The sequence below is a fragment of the Motacilla alba genome, chromosome 1, assembly GCF_015832195.1.
Source record: "Motacilla alba alba isolate MOTALB_02 chromosome 1, Motacilla_alba_V1.0_pri, whole genome shotgun sequence".
Classification (NCBI taxonomy): domain Eukaryota; kingdom Metazoa; phylum Chordata; class Aves; order Passeriformes; family Motacillidae; genus Motacilla; species Motacilla alba.
In genome coordinates, this window is record NC_052016.1 from 107,504,730 (window position 1) to 107,526,611 (window position 21,882).

At 43.3% G+C, this 21,882-nt stretch overlaps 1 protein-coding gene across 2 annotated transcripts; it reads left to right on the top strand.

Moving 5' to 3' along the window:
- Window positions 1-2,240: 2,240 nt before the first annotated feature.
- Window positions 2,241-19,625, top strand: ZRSR2 (zinc finger CCCH-type, RNA binding motif and serine/arginine rich 2). Of its 2 annotated transcripts, none has more exons than XM_038131072.1 (11): window positions 2,241-2,329; window positions 4,126-4,205; window positions 4,348-4,444; window positions 4,746-4,854; window positions 5,164-5,250; window positions 7,485-7,523; window positions 9,633-9,748; window positions 12,715-12,928; window positions 15,158-15,213; window positions 16,069-16,178; window positions 16,817-19,625. In XM_038131072.1, the coding sequence occupies exons 1-11, from the start codon at window positions 2,283-2,285 to the stop codon at window positions 17,308-17,310; spliced, it is 1,449 nt and encodes a 482-aa protein (XP_037987000.1). In that variant the 5' UTR covers window positions 2,241-2,282; the 3' UTR covers window positions 17,311-19,625. The 2 variants fall into 2 exon arrangements, with proteins under 2 accessions (XP_037987000.1, XP_037987010.1); XM_038131082.1 differs by lacking the exon at window positions 2,241-2,329 and adding an exon at window positions 2,345-3,130.
- The last annotated feature ends 2,257 nt before the right edge of the window (window positions 19,626-21,882 follow it).

A 21,882-nucleotide genomic window follows, 5' to 3' on the forward strand; every position in this document is an offset into this window, starting at 1 on the left:
CGTGCATCCAGTATTGACCTTCTCATGAGAGGGTTCATCTGGTACTGGGACCATGAAGGAGTATTTTTCTTTAGAAAATATGGAAGAGCGAGTTCCAAAACCTGAAGGTTGCCACAAAAATAAACTATGCTTGTGAAGGCCTGGGGTCTAGAATTCCAGTGTAAGGAATAACAGCTACTGACTGGAATGCAGTATTACTTTGGATATGGGAATGGCTCTTGCCTGGAATTGCCATATCTTTTTCTTTCTGACACTCTATCAATTAAATTGTATGGAAGTCTGCCCCTGGACTTGAAAACCAAGCTGCTGTATGCGTATAAACTAATAAACAAAAGGGAGAAAAATGTAACCATTGTATTCTTGCTTTGAAGAGAATGACAGCTTTTTCCAGAATCGCTCCTGCATATCTGTTATAGCTGTTATGTTTTGTGTTTTCTTAAAATGAGATCCTACTTTTAATTGCTGAAATATATAACCTTAAGATGGTGCCTTCCCCAAGAACGTTGGAAAAATGCCATGATGAAATGTAGCATATCAAAAGAAAGAAAGGATAGAATTTCTCAATTTAGACTTCTAAATAGCTTAAAGGAAGGTTAATATTATGGCATTTCCTCTGCTGATGGGAGGATGAAAGTTATACTTTCTTAATGAAATAAGATTATGATACACATTTGGCTGTTTTTTTCAAAACTTTCATGGCTGCCAATGGTTCAGCAGCTGTTAAATGCCCAATACTGCCATCTTCAGTATCCAAGAAACAGCAAATTATGTGTTACTTTACATGTATGTTCTGCACAAGGAGCAGTGGAAGTACTACTGATGACAACTCCTTAATTTTAAGAGAGTCTAGGATCTGGCACATGGTTAAGTAACAGCAGCGAGGTCATGGTCTGAATATTCATTGGTCAAGTGGCAAATGTAACTGCTGACTACAGCAGTCACATGCTTGCTTTGAATAACTTCACTGAGCTTCAGAATAAGAAAGAGGATACTCATTATGCTGTTAATGAACAGCACAGTCAATTAGTCAGATTTTGACAGAGCCTGCTGTGGTGTGTCAGCAGCCCTGGCTGTTTCTGCAGTGTATCACCTCCAGGATGTAAGAAATAAGCTCCTACATTGTGGTTTGGGAGAGTAATTTAGACCTTAATCAAGAATGTACGTTATTAATAGCTATGCAAAACATGCCCAAACGAAAGCTACAAGCACACTGCCTCTGAAGGCTGCAATCTATCACTCCTGTCACAGAGGAATTGATTACTGACAACTTGCATATTACCACCCATCACACCCATGAGGGTCTGTGCGGAATAGTTTCCTGCCATGAAATGCGTTTATAATCGGGTCAGGTACAATGCCTCAGAGGCGATGATGGGAATACACCAGCAGTGTGAGCTGAATTGATCAATGCACTGGACCTGTGACTTCCCTCAGCTGCGAGGCCGTGGGGCAGGGCAGCCGTGCTCGCAGCAGCCAAGGGACACACTGAAAGCTCACCTCATGGCAGGCACCCAACAGCCCGCTCCCACACACAATCCCCAACGCGGCCAAGGCAGCTCACACACAGAGCACGGGCTGTGGGCAGGCAGTCAGCGCCCGGAGCGTCCCTCAGGTGCTGCCATGTGCAGCAGCATCCCAGGCAAGCTCAGACGGCACTGCACGGCACCCAGTCCAACAGGACTGAGGACATTGCTCAGAGTCAGGGAAGGCTCAGCGAATTGGGCCTGCTCATCCTTGAGGAGACAAATGAGAGGAGACCTCATTGACACATATTAAAAAGGAGGTGTTAGAGGATGGGTCCAGCGGGGGACCGCATTCCCGGTGGTGCCGAGCAGTAGGGCAAGAGGCAGCGGGCAATAGCTGATGCACAGGAAACTCCACCTGAACACGAGCAAGAACTTCGTTACTGCGTGTGACCAAGCACTGGAACAGATTGCCCAGAGAGGGTGTACAGTCTCCCTCACTGGAGGGAGCCCCGCGCCCTGTGACGGCCCTGTACGAGCAGAGGGGTTGGAGCAGATGATCCACTGTGTCCCTTCCAACCGGACCCTGCGATTCCGTGACAACGGAACGTTCTCTGCACCCCCTCGCTTGCGGTCCTTGGGAGAGCTCGGTAATAAATCGGGCTCCCCAGAGCCGCCTTTCCGCGCCCTCAGCGCGCCCCGACCCCGCCGCCCTCAGCCCCGGCACCCGGGCGCGCGCCCGGCCCCGCGCGCGGCCGCCGGAACCGATTGCGCGCCCTTCCGCCGCGGGGTCACGTGACGCCCCGTCGGTACAGCAAGATGGCGGCGCCCATGTTGGTGCCCGAGCCCCCCCTGGGGAAGCCGAGGTGAGGCCGCGGCCGCGCCGGGGCTGGGACTCCCCGGGGCAAGGCGAAGGGCCCGCGGGTCCCTGCGGAGAGCAGGGGCCCCGTCCTGGCCGGGACCGCCCGAGCGCACGGCGGCCGCGGCTGAGGCCGCCCCGTGGCCGGGCCCGGCAGTGGCGCAGCTCCGCGCGGCAGTGGCCCGGCGGGACGGGGGGAACTGGGCTCGGTGATTCTCGGGACGGCAACGCGGCCGCGCTGGAGGCGGCGAGCGGGCCCGGAGGCGGCGGAGCCGCGGGCGGGGGGCGCTGCCGGTCCCGTCCCCGGCCGGAACCGGGGGGAGCGAGGCTGCCGTGCCGGCCCGCCCTAGCTGCGGCGGGGCGGGACAGCATTCCGCGCCCGGGAGAGCGGCGGCCCTGGCGGCGTGAGGAACAGCGGAGGCCGCGGCGCGGGGAGGCAGCGGCATGTGCGTGCCCGGGCTGAGCCCCGTGCAGCCCCGCCGCGGAGGCTGCGGGCCGGGGCAGCCGTGCTCGCAGCGGGATTCCCCGGTCGGGGTCCGCAGGTGTTTGCCCCGGCTTTGCTCCGGTGTCGTGCGGCTGCAGGGAGAGGCGAACCCCAGCCCTGGAGCGGCTTGGGCTCCACTGCTCCTGGCGCGTCAGCTGTGTGCCCGCTCCTCCTGTGCTGGCCCGGGAGCAAGGGGAATTCCTGCGTCCCTTCCTTCTTTGGGTTTCAAGAAAAAGAAGTTCCCAGGAACTGGGAAGGAGCTTCTGGCTTGTGAGCCCCAGGCACCTGCTGAGGGATGCGATCCATTTCAGGCAGGGACGCGAGGTGAGAAGCGGCCAGGCTGGCCGGGTCAGAGGCAGAGGGCCCAGGTGGCGACACTGGTCTGTGCCGGCAGGCGCTGCTGTCACCGTGCTGTCACCTCGGCACGCGCAGCTGGTGAGGATGTGAGCAATCCTGAACAGGATTGGAGATGGGGATGAAGTTCTGGCTGGCTGAGTTACACTTGTGGAATCTTTTAAAATTACGCGCTCCAAAAAGGGACGGTATTAATCTCCCATCAGCATTTGGTGTGGCACGATGACAAGAGCAGAAGATGATCCCTCCTTCCTGTTTCTCCATTATCACCTGGCTAGGAGGAGGAAAGATAGAATGAAACTTGACAGAAAAGAGCGTGATATAAAAAGGCTTTTTTAGACATTAGAGGCATTTTAACCATAGTGAAAACATGGTGCTGCTTGTAGGCAGCTTTTCAAAGCTGTCAGACAAGCAAGGAAGAGTCTGGCCAAGCTTCTGTAGCAGAAGAGCAGTGCTGTGAATGTCTGTGGGGGCTGTGGAGTGTGTTTTGTTAGCTGTGCATTGAGACTGCTGCCTGTGGAAAATAACAAAGGAGAAAAGAAAGGACTTGAAATTTCATGTCCTGTAAAAGAAAGACTGAATGTGCTGAAAGTTGTACCAAAATTGTAGGGTAGGAGATCCCCAAGTTTTTCTCCCTTATCTTATCTAGTGACCAAGTTTCAGGAGCTGAAGGAGATTTCATGGAGATGGTGATGATGTCGAGTGCTACAGAGCTCAAAAAAGAACAGACCCCATGTGTGGTGTCTTCTTGCTGCTGCCCATGTGCAAGTCTGAACAGCACAGCCACAGATTTACAGATTTCATTGTAACATCAGATGCTGCCGTGGAGTTACTGTTCCATTTAAATGCCTGCTAATTTTGCAGTCTGTGGGAATTTGTATTGCTGAAGGAAATTAAGTGCATGTATGGCAGTAAAAATTATTTGTTTGGCTGTTTTAACATAAGTAATGTTCTCTCATCCTCAGCCATCAAAAGTACAGAGCTATTCTGAAGAAAGAGAAGAGGAAAAAAAAGCGGCAGGCGCTTGCCAAACTAAGGGACTCAGGTAACTGAAGTGTTTGGTACTGGCAGTGGAATTAGAAGTGATTGGGGATTTTTTTGTTTTTTTTTTTTTAAATACCATTTTGTGTACCTGTGTTGGCTGTGGCATGCAGTTATGTAGATGCGTTGAATTGTGCTTTTTTCAGAAGCTGCAGAAAAAGATGAATCTGTGTCTGAGGAGGAAGAGGAGGAAGTGGAAGAAGAGGAGGAAGAAGAGGAAGAAAAAAAACTTGAGGCAGAAAGGTGAGAAAGCTAGAAAATTACGTACATGCAATAAACACTTTTGTAATCAATTCCATTTTAGTACTTTGAAAAGTTCAAATATATTCTGTGAAACACAATCCTTATTGAGTATGTCAGGCTACACAGTCTTTTCCTCTAAAGCCTGAATGATTCCTATGGAAATTTCTCTTTAAATAGGTTTGGATAAGTTGCAGTTATTATGTAGTAATAAATACAATGTTGAATTGCATTTATGACAGTTGTATCAGTCATGGGTAGTCCTTAAGTTGGTGGTCTAAGTGGTGTCTGGTTTCTTTGGTAGACAAAAACTACATGAGCAGTGGTTGCTGAGAGAAGAAAAGGCCCAAGAAGAGTTCAAGCTAAAGAAAGAAAAAGAAGAAGCTGCAAGAAAGCGTCAAGAGGAAGAAGAGGTATAAAGATATAAAACCTTAGAGTTGTGCTAGGCAGCAAGGCAGCTTACTGTAGTAACTGTCATTATTTTGTGATGGACCTCTTTTTCATGATGTTGGTGTGTTTGAAAGCACACACTCTCCACTCTTTTGTATAGCAAAGCAGAACTGAGAAGAGAAGAAAACAACAGCTCTTAAAAGGGCCTTTTTCAGATTTAGTTGCTTCTGACCGGATGCAAACTTAATGGTCAAGGAGTTGTAATGCAACATGGTGCTTTTGTCTTTGATTGTAAAGCATTGTTTCTTAATTTATTTTTTTCTGTTTTAAAGAGGAAGATCAAAGAAGAATGGGAAGAGCAGCAAAGAAAAGAGAGAGAAGCGGCACAGCAGAAGCAACAGGAGAAGAGAGAGAGAGAGGTGATTCCTGGTGGTGGGAGGATATACATGTTATATGTCCTGTGACATGATCAGATGCAACAGTTATGCATGTTGAAAAGGAATTTTTTATAATTAGCAAATGCATTAGTTAACTCATTCTGTCTAAGCTCCTAAACCATTGTTCAGAGTTAAAGGGCATCCAGAGGGTCCATATAACTCTTGTTAACCTATCTGGTTGTTCACAGTATGTAATTGTTTACATCAGGGAGATACAGAGGTACTGTGCCAATGCAGGTTCTGATAAGTGCACTTTCTGCATCATATGTTAAAGATAATCCTTCCTTAATGTCCCAGTTAAACACAGTCAGTGCTGAAGAAAATGCCCAAAGAGGAAATAGAATATGGAATTACATTGCTGCTGTTCCTTAACACAGTTCTTAATCAAAAGATGTGTTACAGCTCTTCTTTACCTGACTCATCCAACAGGATGTATCTTTTTTCAGAGCTCCTTGGGTGGAATAAAAATGATAGTGAAGATGCGAGTAATTGATAACGTTTCTGTTAACAATACATTCGCCTTAAGTTCTCCAAGTTCAGTGACCTGGATGTAAGATGTCCTGTACAGTTATCCAGTGTGAGGACTGGCCTCTTACTGCCACTGAAGAGTGACTGCAGCTTTCTAGGATCTGGGTCATTTTAGGTTCTCCACAGTCACAAAGTTTCCAGTCATGTCACTGGGAGCTGTCTTGTGGCTGTGTCTGACAGCCACAGCAGGAGAAGAGCCATGAGCACACAGCTGTGGCTGTCTGCAGTTAGTAGCTGGTTGTGCCACTGATGATGTAACACTTGAACGAGGGATGCCAAAGAACAGCAGTTATTGTATTTCCTGTCTTACTTCCTCTGGTGTTCAGGTGTCCACTTCTGTCTTTGCAGAGTAGGGAGAGAAAATTATGCTTGTGTCCTTTATTTAGGGTTGAGATACAGTTTGGAGAAAGTTGAACCATGATAACAGCAGGATTTTATTCCTCCCCTCTGTCCTTGTCTCTTTATGTGCCCAAGCCCTCAGTGGAATAACTGGTGTCCCTGAACTAGATGGAGGCAGCTTTCTTTTTTATTTGGTTGCTGGATTCTTTGCTTTGTGTTTTTCTGGGTTATTATTTACAGGGATAGTGAGTTTAATTTGCTCATAGAGGGCAATGACAGGCACCCAGAGGGAAACTAATTACCCAGCTAAAAGCAGAGCCACCCATTTTAGCAGCAGAAAGTTTTTTAACTGGCTTTGCCTGTGTCTTGAAACAGCAGTTTATTCAAGTTCTAACAGTGATACAAGAAAAAAACTAATTTCCCTCCCTAAAATGAAGAAATAGATTTTCTGGTTTGATGGGTGGTGGTGGCTTGAGGCTTTTTTGGAGAGGGTGAAGGATTAGTTTTGGCTTTGGGTTTTTTTGTTTGCATGGTTCAGGGAGTTTTGTTTGTTTGTTCCATTTTGTTTTTCTCTGTTAGGGCAGGTACTGTCTAACATCCTTGGTGATCAGTGCCAGATGCTGTCTGGGTCCTTACTTTTAATTGCATTTTTAAATTTTTATTTGCTCTTTTTAATTTAATTAATTGTCTTCCAGTCCTAGCATATTTTCTTGTACTGATTATGTTAAAATATCTTTTTTCTAGGAACTTCATAGAGCAATTTATTAGAAGTAGTGTCCAGCCAGTTTTGGAGAGTGGTATTGTTATGCTCAGCCCGCTTAGAAAAATGAAGGGAAAGAATATCCTCATTGCTTTCCTGTATTTGGGAGGCTAGATATGGTTAACTTACAACGTTTAAGTTTCTTACCAGTTACATCTCTTGCTTTAACAGAGGCTCATTAAGCATTGCATTTTTCTGTGTGTTCCACTAAATGTGTAAGTTAAAACATTTTGTGCAGCTAAACAATTACGAACTCACCTGTAACAGGCTGTGTACTAGAGCAGGAGATAGATTTAAGCATCAGTAGTTCAATGATAGTTTTGAAAAAGAAAATTAAACTTTTATGTTGTCTGTCATTTAGTTTAGAAGATCATCTACATGAGGGTCTTGTCTGATGTATCCTTTAACAGCTTGGTAGTACATGAATTGCTACAGAGCCAAAGTAAATCTCCTGCTTTTAAAGCAAACCCCATCACACTTTCATTATGCATAATCACTGAGCATTGTAAATTAGGTTCTTAACTAAAGAAACCAGATGTTTTGCATATCCTCGGGGTTTTCACTAGTCCTGTGTTTGCACCATTTATAGGCAGCTGTGCAGAGGATGCTGGATCAAGCTGAAAGCCAGGTATGCTCAGAGACTTTCTGAAAAAAGAACTGAAAAGTAATTTAATTTCCATCCAGTGTTTGCCTTCTAGCATGCTGTCCATCTGCTCTCCAGAACCTAATGGCCTGAATAAATTTAATATATAGTGGCTTGCATGAGCTGTAAACAATTATTTACTGGGCAGAACATAATTAAGCATATTTCTGGCTGGTTGGTGGCAGTGCAGTTGTGCATGCTGATGACTGTTCAGGAGGTCTGAGTCAAAATGAACCTGGAAATACTGCTGTGTGCTGTTAAAAACCACTGTGCGTGATGGTTTATTTGTGAACTGTAATTCTAAATAAATCTGTCAGTCCTGGGTGGCTAGATAAACTTGTCTTTTTAAGCAGATGTCAGGCTCTAAATAAGAGGATTCAGTGGTAGAGAAGGGCACAGATCCTTAATGAAAAGAAAAAACGGTGGGGGAGAGAGAAGCTTGGATGCCTGGAAGAGCATGGATCTCAAGCTGGCCATGTGTAGAAAACTGCAGTTTTCATGTGACTCTTAGAGATTGCCTTAAAGAATAATTTGGATTTTTATCCCCGTCGCATGGTTAAACTTGTGAAGATTCTTGCTCTGTTTAAACCACTGCATGAATCTGAAAAATAAATTTTAACCTGGTTATCCATTGTTTATTGACTGCCATAGCTACATTGGAGTTACATGTGGTTCCAAATCGTGTTTAAACAGTTCTTTAGGTAGGGAATCTGTTTCTTAAGATGGATAGGAAACTGCTCTGAACTGCTGCCTGCCCAGAGCTCAAGATGCATTAGCAGTCATGTCTGCAAAGGAATAGTCAGAAATGTGGTATGTTAGAGACTGCATTAGAGGAGCAGTTCAGGCTTCATTTACTGCTGACATAACAGGGCTGTTCTGGTGATAGAAAATTATGGCTGCAAGTCATGAACAGAATTGGTAGCTGGGTCAAATGCTGCTTGTGAGTAAAAGAATTTTCAGTTGATTTAAAATGAGAACTTAGGCCGGTCAGCTTTACAGATTGGTTAGAATGAAAATTCCTTTTAAAATATGTATCTTGGTTGTAGTCATTCAAGGCTTGCAACTTGGTGAAGCCATTTTGAATTAGAGAACTCTTAATGACCCAAGATGATCAGTATGGACACTTTTACTTCCAGTGCTAACTATGAATTTAATTTTCTAAAATTCTGTCCTTTGGCAGGTTACTTTTATTTTAGGCTTTTCTAGATGCACATAACAGTGATAATGGTGAGCTTGCTGAGCTTTGGGCTGTTGCAGAGAAAAATAAGTAAACAGTCTCAGCTTTCTCTCTGCCAGGTTGTGGTGGTTTTGGCTGGGGTAGAGTTAATTTTTTTCATGGTGGCTAGTATAGGGCTTTGTTTTGGATTTACACTTAAAGTAGGATTGAAAATGTGGAGATATTTTTGTTATTGCTGAGCAGGGCCTACACAGACCCAAGGCCTTTTCTGCCAAGGTCTTTTCTGCTTCTCATACTGCCACACTGGTAAAGAGGCAGAGGGTGCATGGTTGGTTGGGAGGAGACAGCCAGGACAGGTGACCCCAGCTGACCAAAGGGATATTCCAGACCATCTGACATCATGCTCAGTGTATAAAGTGGGGGGAAGAAGAAGGAAGGAGGGGATATTTGGCGTGATGGTGTTTGTCTTCCCACATCACTGTTACACGTGGTGGGAACTTGCTCTCCTGGAGATGGCTGAACACCTGCCTGCCCCTGGGAAGTAGTGAATTAATTCCTGGGTTTGCTTTGCTTTTTTGCCTGGCTTTTGCCTTCCCTCCTTAACTGTCTTTATTTCAACATGTGAGTTTTATATCTGTTACCCTTCCATTCTCTCCCTCATCTCACTTGGTGGGGCTGTGAGCATGTGGCTCTCTGGGGCTTGGCTGCTGGCTGGGGTTAAACCATGGCACACATGTTTAAAGTGAGACCCAAGGCACAGGACAGCTTTGAAAAACAATGCTTTGAATCAGTTCAGCTTGCCTTGTGGACACATAGTGCTCATAACTGCGTGTGAATTCAGTTGTTAAGTTTTATTTTTGACACTCTGTTTCTTTACTGTTTTCTAAGTTTTGTCTATTTTAATGTTTCTTCCACAGCTGGAGAATGGTGTGAGTTGGCATAACCCAGAGCCCCCAGAGAATCTTGGAACAGAGAAGGATAGAGCAAATTGCCCATTTTATATTAAAACAGGTTCCTGCCGATTTGGAGACAGGTAATGCATTGAATATTTACCAGGATAGAAGTGTGCTGGGGAGATAAACAGAGGCAACTTAATTAGGTCATAAGCAAACTGAGGAAAAATGGCTGCATAAAATACTTCTGTGTATTTGGATGTGGACTGAGAGCAGAGCATTGCCTGGCTGGAATTGAGCTACTTATTGTTATGGCATATTACTGATGGTGCATTCTGGTTACATTGGTTTTTCTTAGCTCAGACTCATGCACAGATATATTCTGATAGAATGTATATGGTCTGTTATTAATTCAGGTATGATATGTCAGATGCTGGTTTTTTATATTTTCTAATTTGCATATGTTCAAATCCCAAATGGACTAAAGAAAGTAAGCTAAGATAAATCTGCAGACTTGGGAAAGTTGTTAGGTAGCTTCCAGAGTTCTCACTATTTAAATGTGTGATGCATTCAGTTGTGATTCTGGTATACTGCCAGGGTGCCCCTGTCTCAGGAGGGAAGTGTAGTAAAAGGGAAGAACAAAGAAGCTCATTAGGATGATGAGAGATGTTGCTCTGTTCTACAGAGCAACACCTCTGTAGAAGTGGCTGACAAGTCCAGACTCTGCTTTCAAAGAGAGGGATGGAGGAGGACTGTGGTAAATGAACAGCAAACTCAGGAGTAGGGTGGGAATGATTATTTGCAATTTACTCAGGTGTCTCAGAATGTTTACCAGCTTTGGCAAAGGAAAGACTGTCTTACATGAAACAAATGGCAAACTTGTTCCCAGAGGATGCAGAGGAAACCAGAAGTATAAATGAGTTTATGGAGTACATGTTCATTGGCAGCCAGGAACAATGATGACCCAAATGCAGCTTCTGGTTTGAAAATCCCTGATTTTTTTTGTGCTAAGGAAAACAACAGCTTAGCAGGGAAGGACTCTGATATTTATTACATGACTCTTCAGCAAAAACTTACAAGGTTATTTTGCTAACTTGTATCATTGAAACATGTGCAGTCTAGCTATTGTAATTTTCTTCATCCTGGGAGTAATTTGTTCCAGTGTGATGTATGTTGTGGATAATTATAAGATAATTCAACTAAATGGAAGCTTCAAGTTCACATATTTTTTTTTCTATTCGAAATATGTGTTGAATTCCATAATAAAAGTTTCACCAGCTGTATCACTGCAGACAGCATTTTTTTCAAATGTTTGGGTCTTTGTAGTCTTTGCAGTATTTTTGTTTTAGTGATCTTTCATGGAGATAACCTCCATGGATTATTTATGGATTGCATAAAACTCAGTTTTGCTTTGAACTTTGCATTTGAACTATGAATAACCCTTGGAAAATAAATACTGAGAAACATCACATTCTGCCCTTCCTCTTTCACCCCTGTTGATCTCAGCTACCTTCCTTTCATCGTTCTTCTTTTTCTTCACATACCTGCTTCCTTCATAATCTGGTCATTTTAACATCTGGTGCTGTCTCTAAACTGAATGACTGTACAGCTAGGGTAGGATTGGAAGGATGGGTTGAAAGGAGTTGGGAAAAACTAAGAGCCAGCGTTATCAACAAATAACTATTGAATCTTGTCAAAGCTCTCTGTGTCCTGAAGAAGCTGAAACTGTCTGAGTTTGATAGTACCAATTTCCCCAGTAATTCAAACCCTAACATTTTGCAGTAATAATGGATTCTTGGGTAATTCATTTTCCTCGGGGTACCTTCTGTCATGTGAATATATCATTTTGTATACAGACAATATTGGGTGGGTTTAATATTTTCTGTTCTATTATTGAAATTGAACAGCAAAAGGAGGCAGCTTCTAAAATATAAAAAACAATAATCATCAAATTAATTGTTTCCTGGTTTAGTTTTGGGTTTGGAGATTAGATTTTTTTGTTGTTTGCTTTTTGAAGTCTAAGGGGCCAGAAGGTGAGAGTCCATTCCTGATTGACTGGGTACAGAAAAACTTCCTAGCTGAAGTCTGGGTTGCAGTTGTCCATTTTGAGACCTGACCTCCCTGCAGTTCTTCTGTGCTGCCCAGTGACATAAGAGACTAGACTAGTCTGGATGTTTTCTGGTCATGTCATGAAAAGGAGAAAAGTGTTGGAGAGTGCATGACCCAGTTGCTTGGGGATATATTGAATGGGAGTCATAAAGCACAGTAAAATAAACATGAGAACATCTGTGCTCTTACTGAATCTAAAGGTGTCTAGGGGAGAACTGTATTTCAGCGTGTTAGCAAGGTAGCCTGAATATGATGGATGGGGAGGGAGATCTAATATTTTATGGCCGCCAAGAAGTTGCAGATTAAGACACAACTGATTTAGAAGAATCTTTTAATATTTTTGTTTGTTTGTTGGGTTTTTTTTTTGCTTTTGTAGGTTTTCTGGGGTTGTTTTGGGGGGTGCAATTTTTGGTTTTTGTTGTTTGTTTGTTTGTGGTTTTTTGTTGTTGTTTTTATTTGTTTGTTTTCATTTGGGGTTTTTTTTGTTAGAAGTGGAAAAATACCAGTCTTATCCAGGCGCAGGTCTAAATGTGCTGTTCTTCCCACATTCCCACCTTCCACTCTTGTATGATGAAAACAACTTCAGTAAAAGTTGTTCAGTTTGCAAAAAGAAGAGCAGGGACTTGCTTCAAAATCTCTTTATAGAAAGACTCCTGACAATCTTTTAAGCCCTTCAGAAAATGGGAACACATTAACCCTTGTAGTCTAAAAGAAATTGCTTCAGCTCTCATTGTGACACTGGTATCTATAACTTTTGTAGTTCTGCTTTCTTAAGCAAGAATGTGTTTGTTAAAGGCATTAAGGAAGCCTTAAGGTTATGTACAAACTCACTCCAAAATATTTGGTTTAGCAATTGAAATATCTTGATCTTCTACGAATGGATTTTCTTTTATAGTAACTGTAACTGAAAATGACAAATGTCTGAAGCTTCAAGAAGTGTATCTTCTGCTGACAGTGCCAAACTTGACACTTTTCTTTCTTCCCTACACCTGTGCAGGTGTTCTCGCAAGCACAACTACCCCACGTCGAGCAAGACGCTGCTCGTGCGAGGGATGTTCATCACGTTTGGCATGGAGCAGTGCCGGAGGGACGACTACGACACGGATGCCAGTCTGGAGTACAGCGACGAGGAGACCTACCAGCAGTTCCTGGAGTTCTACGAGGATGTGCTCCCCGAATTTCAGAATGTGGGCAAGGTGGTTCAATTCAAGGTATGCATCTATGTGTGGTTTATGAGCCTTAAGAGGAATTCTGTCCAGCATGCCCCAGCTAAATCGTCTGGGCACTAGAGAGCTATGCTGTGTCCTCACAACAAGCTGTGCATCTCTCAGGGCACCTGTAAACTTGTCACTGCTCTTACAGAGCACCATCTTACTCTGGGTGAATCTTCTCTCCCATTCCTCTGAAGTGTTACAAAAGCTTGGGCTTCTGTATTGCACGTTATTCACACTACTCAACAGTCCCCTTATCTCATATTCCTTTCTTATCTTATCCTGTGCTAAGTCCCTGAGGGTCCATTAAGACTGTTAGACAACATAAATACATCTGAGCTACTGTAGTTGGGCCTAAGGAATGAAATTGTGGGGGTATGAAATGCATTTGGAGTGTACACCCAAACAATGTCATTTTAGGACTGGCTGAATAAAATAAAACCAGATTACAATGAACTGAAAAGATAGCAGATATTTCAGTAGGAAGAATTATAGAAAGGTAAGTTACATAAATGGTTTGGAGATTTGTCATCCATCCTTAGTTTGTGCATTTGGTTTGCTCAGTGTTTTGTACTGATTTTTTCCCATTTATATTGTTGTTTCTTATGGGGATAAAGAGGGATCTGTAAATGGAGACCTCAGAGATGAATGTTGTCCCAAAAATATGCAGGATGGTGCAATCTCCTTGTATCTGAATCTACTGCAGCATCCCTTTCTGCTTGCCATTCCTGAGTGTTTTCTGCAGTCACCAGGAGGCATATAGTGCCTTTTCTTCTTTTGTGTTCATCTACTGACAGCTGCCTCAGGACTGAGATGGCATTAGCATTTCAAGCAAGAGGAAAGTAGGAGTGAGTTTTCAGTAGTTGTGTAATGAGATTTTTAGGTAAGAAACCTTCACTTGTTTGGAGGAATGGAGCATCCCCTCCATATTTTGACTCGTGGAATAATAGCAGGTTGTCCTCCACTAGAAAACAGGATGCAGATTCCCTATGGAGCATGGCTTGAAAAGCCTGATCAACAGAGTCAGATCCTTGGCTCTGTACCATGGCTCAGTGCAGGTGTGCTGAGGTACACCTGCTTGGGTCTCTGTGACTATTAGTGTGGCATTCCTTGGCTTCTGAGGCAATTGTGCAACAGCAAGATGATTCCCATGCACATTTTCGCTACATTAGAGATGCTTCAAAAAACATGTTGGCTGCAGGGATCTTAACTGTGAGTGAGCTGAGACTCTGTGACCATTTAGAATCAGATTATACACACCCCTATGTCAGCTTACTTACTTTTCCAGTGTAGCCCAAGGTTTTATTCTGGCTGTTTTTTCTGGGTAGCTGCTCCAGAATCTGGAAAATCCTGATAAAACACAACCTTAGAGCACTAGGGTTCTTTTCCTACCCAAAAAAAATCAGTCTCACTTGTTCTTGTATGGACACTGTTTATCTCAAATAGTTTGACTCCTTATCCTGTAATACTTAATTATACAAGTGCTTGTTATTGTGGCTGAAGCCCTTTGCTGATGCAGCATACAAAGAGGTATCCCCTGAGGGTCAGTCAGGGTTCAGGGATGAAAGGAGCCACTAACTTTGTTTGCTGCGGATATTGGAAGAGGCCTGCGGGCAGCAGAGGCTGGAATCACAGTTTGTCCTGGAGAACTGGGTTCCACCTGCTTGGACCTGCCTGTCAGAATATTTTGTAACTAGCAGCAAGCTTTTTCAAAGTTAATTTTTGAAAGCTTTAGATCTACTTTGAATGCTAAATTATTACAAAAAAGGTTTTTCAGAACTGTACAGTGAAAGATGGTGTCACCAGCTTTTTGAAGCCATTTTAAAGGGATGCTGTGAGGATACATTGCTCTAGAGTCTCTTACTGTAATGAATCCCTCATTTCCACTTGAGGATACTAATAATTGTTGTCAGAGCAGGATTTGGCTGTTGCACAGTAGGGTTGGCCCAGACAAGTGCAAGACAATGGAGTACAAGCTTTCTTGTGGACGAAGTGAAGCCAAGGTCCCAGAGTTAATCAAAGTATAATTTAAACATTAAACATAAGCCAGAAAGGCTTTTTTTGGTTTGTTTTTTTTCTGTTTTGTTAACACTTAGTGTTTTGAAAAACATCATCTCTAAGTTGATGCGGATGAACTGTCTTAAGTGAGAATTGCCCGTCTCAGAATGTGTGAGCTGCTGTACAGCATAAAGCTTCCACTGCCTTAAATTCATGTTTCCATCCCCTCAGGTCAGTTGCAACTATGAGCCTCACCTGCGAGGGAATGTGTACGTGCAGTACCAGTCGTAAGTACTCACAGTCCTACCAAGGGTTAGAGCTTGGTTAGAGCTCCAGAGTTGAGTAATGAGTAAGAAGTGTTTGTATCATCCATGCTGTTCATTCTCACACTGTGGTGGGAACCTGTCGGAACTCAGAATGTCCCACAGACATTCTCGGATGTTCCAGACCCAGGTCAAAAGCATCTGAGACCCTGGCATGCAGCCAGAGACCCCCGTGGCTTTGAATCTGACCCATGGAACAGTTTACCAACTTTGCAGGAAGAACAAGAAGTCACAAAAGTTTAGGTATTGTAGTAGAAGTAGTCACAAAGTGAAGGGAAGGATTTTTGAGTGCTGTACAGGGGGGTTTTAAGCCTTGTACACAGGGGTCCAAGTTTTGTACATGGGGGTCAGGGATTCTAAGATGGAGGGATTTGGGTGTGCCCTGTCCTCTTTCTTTCTCCTTCCTAACCTCCATGTCTTTGGTGATGTTGGCACTCACAGATTGGTTTAGAGTAGAAAGTCACCATTCAATATAGATAGTAGGCATTGGGGAAAAGGTATAAACATGGAACATGGAATGTGTGATATAAAAGATGGCCCCAGCCCCTGGGAGGGCAGAGTGCCTTTGTCTGACCTGCTGAACGGGCCACAGCAGCTCAGGAGAAGAATCTTTTAGATAACCAACAATAAACTACCTTGAGAACAGACAACAGAGGACTACTGAGTCTTTCTTCGAAGGCACAGGTTGGAGGAGGGACTTTTTCATCTTTTGGGGTCACCCCAATCCGGGGGTGAAACCCCACAGGAATCCAGAATTGTAAGGGGTGTCTAAAATTCTTGTGTGATGGTAATGCCATCTGTTGTTTTTACTTTTTAAAGGGAGAAGGACTGTCAGGCAGCTCTGGCTCTGTTCAGTGGACGATGGTATGCAGGCAGACAGCTTCATTGTGAATTCTGTCCTGTGACGAGGTGGAAAACTGCCATATGTGGTGAGTCTTGGAAAAGAGAATATGTGTTACTGAAAGAATCCTCACTCATGGGAGTAAAAAAGAGGGATTAGGCTGTAGCTTTCAGATCTTCCTAATGTTGTATTCATTTCTGTTTGGAAGACAAATGTGCTAACTTGCTTGTGTAGATCCAGGAAAGAAAGGGAGTATTACACCATGTCACGTAAATGTCCGAATTGTTCTAGTGGATGAACCGTGGTCTAGAAAAAAAAGGTGTGGATTCTAGCTTTGGAAATAATAATCTTAAAGGGGAAACTCCAGGAAGTACTGATTTATCTCTTGAGAAGCAACAGCAGTTTCTGGACTATCAGCAGTTCTAAGCAGTAAATATAACATGTGACTTACCTTCTTACATTAAGGTAAATAAAACTTAATGAAGTTAAAAGTTACGTTTGTTCTAAGCTAAAACCAAATCTTCATAGCTGTTAAAAAGCTAATTCCAAGAAAAGTACATAATGAAAATTAATCTTGTGTGAGGTAAATTGATAGGTGATCAGACGCAGGTTCTTCTGTTTGGAGAAGCAAAATTCAGTTTATTACATTTCTTCCAGTTGGTACATAATGAAGAAAGAGATTTAACAGGTCTGGTTCATAAAAAAGCAAACCCTAATCTGTTGCAGGTTTATTTGAAAGGCAGAAGTGTCCTAGAGGGAAACACTGCAACTTTCTTCACGTGTTCAAAAATCCAAACAATGAGTTTTGGGAGGCCAATAGAGACATACGTATTTCTCCTGAACGGACTCATCAGTTGTCTAAAAACTCTGAGAGGAGGAACCGATCGAGCCATCGTGATGACTATTACAGCCGGTCCAGGAGAAGGGGCAGCCCGAGCCCAGACCATTCCTACCGCAGAAACGGAGAATCGGAGAGGAAAAAGAGTCGCCGCAAAAACAAGAGGCGGCGCCGGTCGGGGAGGTCGAGGAGTCGAGAGAGGAGGAGGTCTCACAGCAGGGGCAGGAAGAGGAGAGGCCGCAGCCGCAGCCGGAGTCACAGTCGGACACGCAGCAGGAGCAGAAGCAGGAGCAGGAGCAGGAGCTCCTCTCGATCCAGGAGCAGGGGTAAAAAGAGATCAAGCAGCAGAGGAAAAAATAGTGAAACTCCCAAAACAAAGTGAGAATTACTTTCAGAAATCACTAATTGATACAAATAGAGCTGACAAAGAAATCTTCCCAGTAGGGCACCAGATATATATGAATTTCAAATAAAGTGTTCTTGCACATTAAAATGTTTCTTCCTAATAAAGGAACATAGTTTACCATGTGCGAAGCTTGAGAAAATGTAAAGTTTTAAGTCCTATAGAAGGTGTGAATGTCAAGTACTCTAGCTACTCTGTCCCTCTGAACTGCTGCAACACCTGGATGTGCACTGAGTACAAATAGAGAAGTGAAGCCTCTTTGGTATATACTTATTTCTGTTATGTGTATGTTAAGTGTTTACTGTTCCTGTGAGGAGTTAGTACAGAACAGCCAGTGTGCAGTCAATTCACACCCCAGCACACTGCAGATCCAGGTCTGTGTAGATGATTGCCATTTGTATTTTCCATCTGTTTATCAGAAATTGCTTTCTTGACAAAGTAAATATAATCGTTTTATGAGTTGGAGAAAAGGGATCTCAAAGACATCACTGTTTGATTGTTCAGTACTTGCCCAGTAGGAGCTTTTTGGTCGTGAGTGTTGGATTTTTCTCGGCCCTGACTGAGCTGCTGAGCTGATGGCTTGTAGGGATTGCAGTAGACTAAAACCGAGCAGAAAGTACACAGAGAAACAATCAGTTTATTCAGTACCTTAATCCCCGAGTAAGACTGGAGACCATGCAACTGTAATCCTTGAGTGAGGTTAGAAATACTTTGCATACCTCTTGGTTGCACACCATTTGTAGGTGAAAACGACCTGCCTACCTTGTGCTGGAGGGGTGGAAAGTGTCCGTCAGGGAACCAAAGATGGGATTGTGAAGGCTCAGTCAAGATGGCTGCAGAGTGTCTGAAGAAACTGAAGCGTTTATACATGAAAGACTATTTCATAGTTTTGGGAGAGGAGGACTTGACTTAGAGCCTTTTTAGGTCTATTTTACAAATAGTTTAAGGCATCCTACTGCCTTGCTTTCCTACAGCCAAGGTGAAGAGTAGGGTACATTGAAATGAAATTGGGACATAACCTCCTTGAAATGACAGCTATATTAGCGAAGTACCTGCAGTTAGATAAATCCTTACCGATATTTTTTCACTTTTATTTAAAATATTTGTGCTGTTAGATGTACTGTATTTCACATGGTTTATCTTCAGGTTTTAACTTGGGCACCTCAGTGTCCTCAGACACTTCGAGAGAGCTTGAAGCACCGAAGGTGAGGGTGCCCTAACGGTCTGTAGAGATACCTCCCTGTCTTTAGCCTCTCCAAAGAACTGGGCTCCTGCCTTCAGAGAACCAATCAGACCCCATGAGTTAGTTAGAAGCCTAAAGCAGGCATGAAGTGCTCCCAAATCATTACAACTCCCAGCAATGTAACATAAACTCCCTTAGAAAATCCAGGTATCTGAACTTTACCAACAGCATTCCCCACAGCAAGAATGTTTTTCCCCAGGATAGCTAAGATCAAGTGAACATTGCTTCTGGATATCATATATATGTATTTTTGCTTTTCTAAATGCATAGTGCACCTAGCATGCTGATTTTATATTTTTCCTTCTTTCTTCATGTGTAACTTGTCCAATATGGAGTAATGCAACAAAAGTGATGTTCAGTTCAAACCCAACTTTTATGATACATTGTCATAGGCAGAGCTGTAGCTTAGTTAATTTGATGAAATGTTTTAGTTATTAACAGATGTAGGAATTGTTATTAATAAGCATAACTTTTGAAATAATAACTTTTTTTAAAGGCATATTTCAAAGGATAGACAGCCCAAAGTTTTTAATTCCATTTGAGAAATTTGTTACTGCCAGTTTCTTATAATGTACCTTTTTCTCGCCACTCCTTAGAGACAAATTTTCCCTGAGGTTTCTGGTTTTTTTATAGATGCTCAATTGTCTCGCTGGGTCACTTGCACTGCATGTGGCGAACTCTGGTTCAGCTGGCCACCAGCAGGCTGGTTACACCCTCCATTCCCTGGGCTGCCCTGCTTCCCACAGCTCTCTGGTGGGAGAGCTGGCTTGTGTCCGTGCAGGCGCTGTGCACCCCGTGTCACAAGGACAGATGTCATGGAGCATTATCCCAGCAAAATCAGCTGTCCAGCTCAAGGAAATGCGGTGTAGTGGGTGGTGGGAACCCGAGAGCAGTCAGGTGAAATCAGCAAACCAGGACTCCATGGGATTAGAAACTAAGTGCCCATTGACAACCATGTGAGAATTCCACAGGTGATTAGGCGGTGATTAGGCTCCTTGTCCCCACAGTTTTGCAACAGGATTTGGGAAGCTGAGTAGCTATATTAAAAAAACCCAAAAAAACAAAACAAAAAAAAAAAAACAAACTTGCTCAGAAATGCATGTAAAAATTTAAATATACTTTATTTCTGCTACTACACTGGCTGAAGCTTCAGCTTGTTTTTCTTGAGGTCTGGACCCAAACAGGCTGGCTGTACCTGTACAGTGTAGGACTGGTAGCTGTGATTGCCCTGCACTTTCACACACCATCTGTTTATTACACAGAATTTGAGTGCTGTAGGTCTGACATTTAGCTTGCATTTGTTAGCATGAAACCTGGGATTCCACCAGTTTTCTGACTTTGGAGTTCGTATTTTTCAGTATTGTTTCTCTGCTTCATAATCTTAAGTAGTGTTATATGCATGGTTTTGTGTTTCCTTACTATTATCTGAGTGAGCTATTTTATTCTGGAGAGACAAACAGACTAGAAGTTTTTTTATGTGTTAAGCTTAATTATTTTCTTTCCCGAAGGGACAAAGCCCCAGAAGAACATGGAAAGGATTTAAATTTGTAAGGAACAGCCTATTCCCATTGCGTGTTATTCCACATATTCCACAGAAAAGGACCTTATAAAGTGAATTAATATGGGCCAAGTTTTGTTTTGTCTTCAACGACTATTTATAAGTAGCAGTATTTCAAAATACTTGTTTTTCAGTTGTGAATTCTGCAGGGATCATGGAGGTGCTTTGGAGTAATTCTGGTATTTACACAGAGGTTTGGGGTGGCAGTGCCAGACGCCTTGTTCAGCAGCACAAGGGGAACCCCTGAAGGCATGGGCACTGTTGCTGCCCAGCAGAATGAAGGCAGCAGGGAACTGGGCTCGCCCCCTCGCAGCAGAGTGCCTTCCCTCCAACCGTGGCTGGGGGCCACTTCTGTGGCATTTCCTTCCCTATCTGCCTGTCCAGAGTAGCAAAGCCCCGTCAGGGCTTGGGGAGGGGTGGCACGTGTCTGTGTGCTGGATGCAAGGCATTTACTTGTGGACACCCAGCAAGGCCTTCCCTCTCTGGCCCCAGCCCTTGTGTATAGGGCACATTGTCCAAAGTGCATCCCAAGTGACTCCTCTCCCACTTTTATGCCCTGTGATGACAGCATGGCCATTTTGCATCCAGTTTTGCATTAGCACGATCAGTGTATTGGAAACTGCCCTCCGGTTTACCAGTGACATTCCTGTGCGCTAAATAACTTGTTTTTTTTCTAAAGACATGCAAGAGCCTGCTAAAACATGCTATTGCTTCCTGTCCTGGATCAGCACTTCTTACAAAACATGAAAGATGGAAGTTTATGATAGTTAACAACCTAAAAGCTTAATTTCGTACATCATCCAAAGAGTGCAGCTCATTTTGCTTTCACTGTAAGCTCGTAATTAAAATGAACCCGAGTTATTCCACATCCACTCCTGCTCAGCACTGATGTATCAGGTGAACTGAGTACCTATGGTTGAAAACCAAAACTGACATGACATGGACAGGTAACACTTTGTCGAGCTGTGGGACAGACTGCAAAGCAAGCTGGACAACCGTAACCCAGGGTTCCCTGTGGGAACTTGACAGAGGCAGCCACAGGGTGACCCTCGCTGTGGCCTTACCCCAAAAGGAACAGCAAGTGTTTAGGAAGGCCTCTCTGAGTTAAAGACTTAAGTCAGTGAAGTTGAAGACGCTCAAGACAACAATCAACTTGCCTGTACAATCCAGAAATTCCTACTTATTCTTTAGCTCTTCCCAACCCTTCCACACAAGACAGGAAATTCAAACACCAGAATTACTTTTCAAATTGATTTCGGAAATGCCCGAAGATGTTAATTTTCCCCCATGCTTTTGCTGATAACATCAAGCAGTTCAGTTCTTCTGGAAAGGTGGAGAACAGATTCATCTGACATATTTTTGGTTGAGACCAGGATTGTAAACATTGCATTGATTTGTTCAGAATTCTATGAAAAGAACTGAATATTCAGTCTCTATTACCCAGAAATCTCTCTCAACATGTGGTTTAATTTTCAAATGAAGTGGTACTACCCCATCAATTTATCATCCACTTAAATAAATTTAATGTTTAATGTGGCAAGCTTTCCAAAAACTTGCTAACTTATTGCTTTCTCTACAATTTAAATGGATGTAAATAACTAAACTTGGACACAGTATCCTCAACATTTTTTAATGAAGTGCTCAAGAACAGGTTAAGCACTGTAATAAAATTTCCCTTTTTTTTTAAGCCAGCACTGAGTGGCCTCTTCTTTCCTCTGTGAATACAGGCACTAATTACATATAAACACAG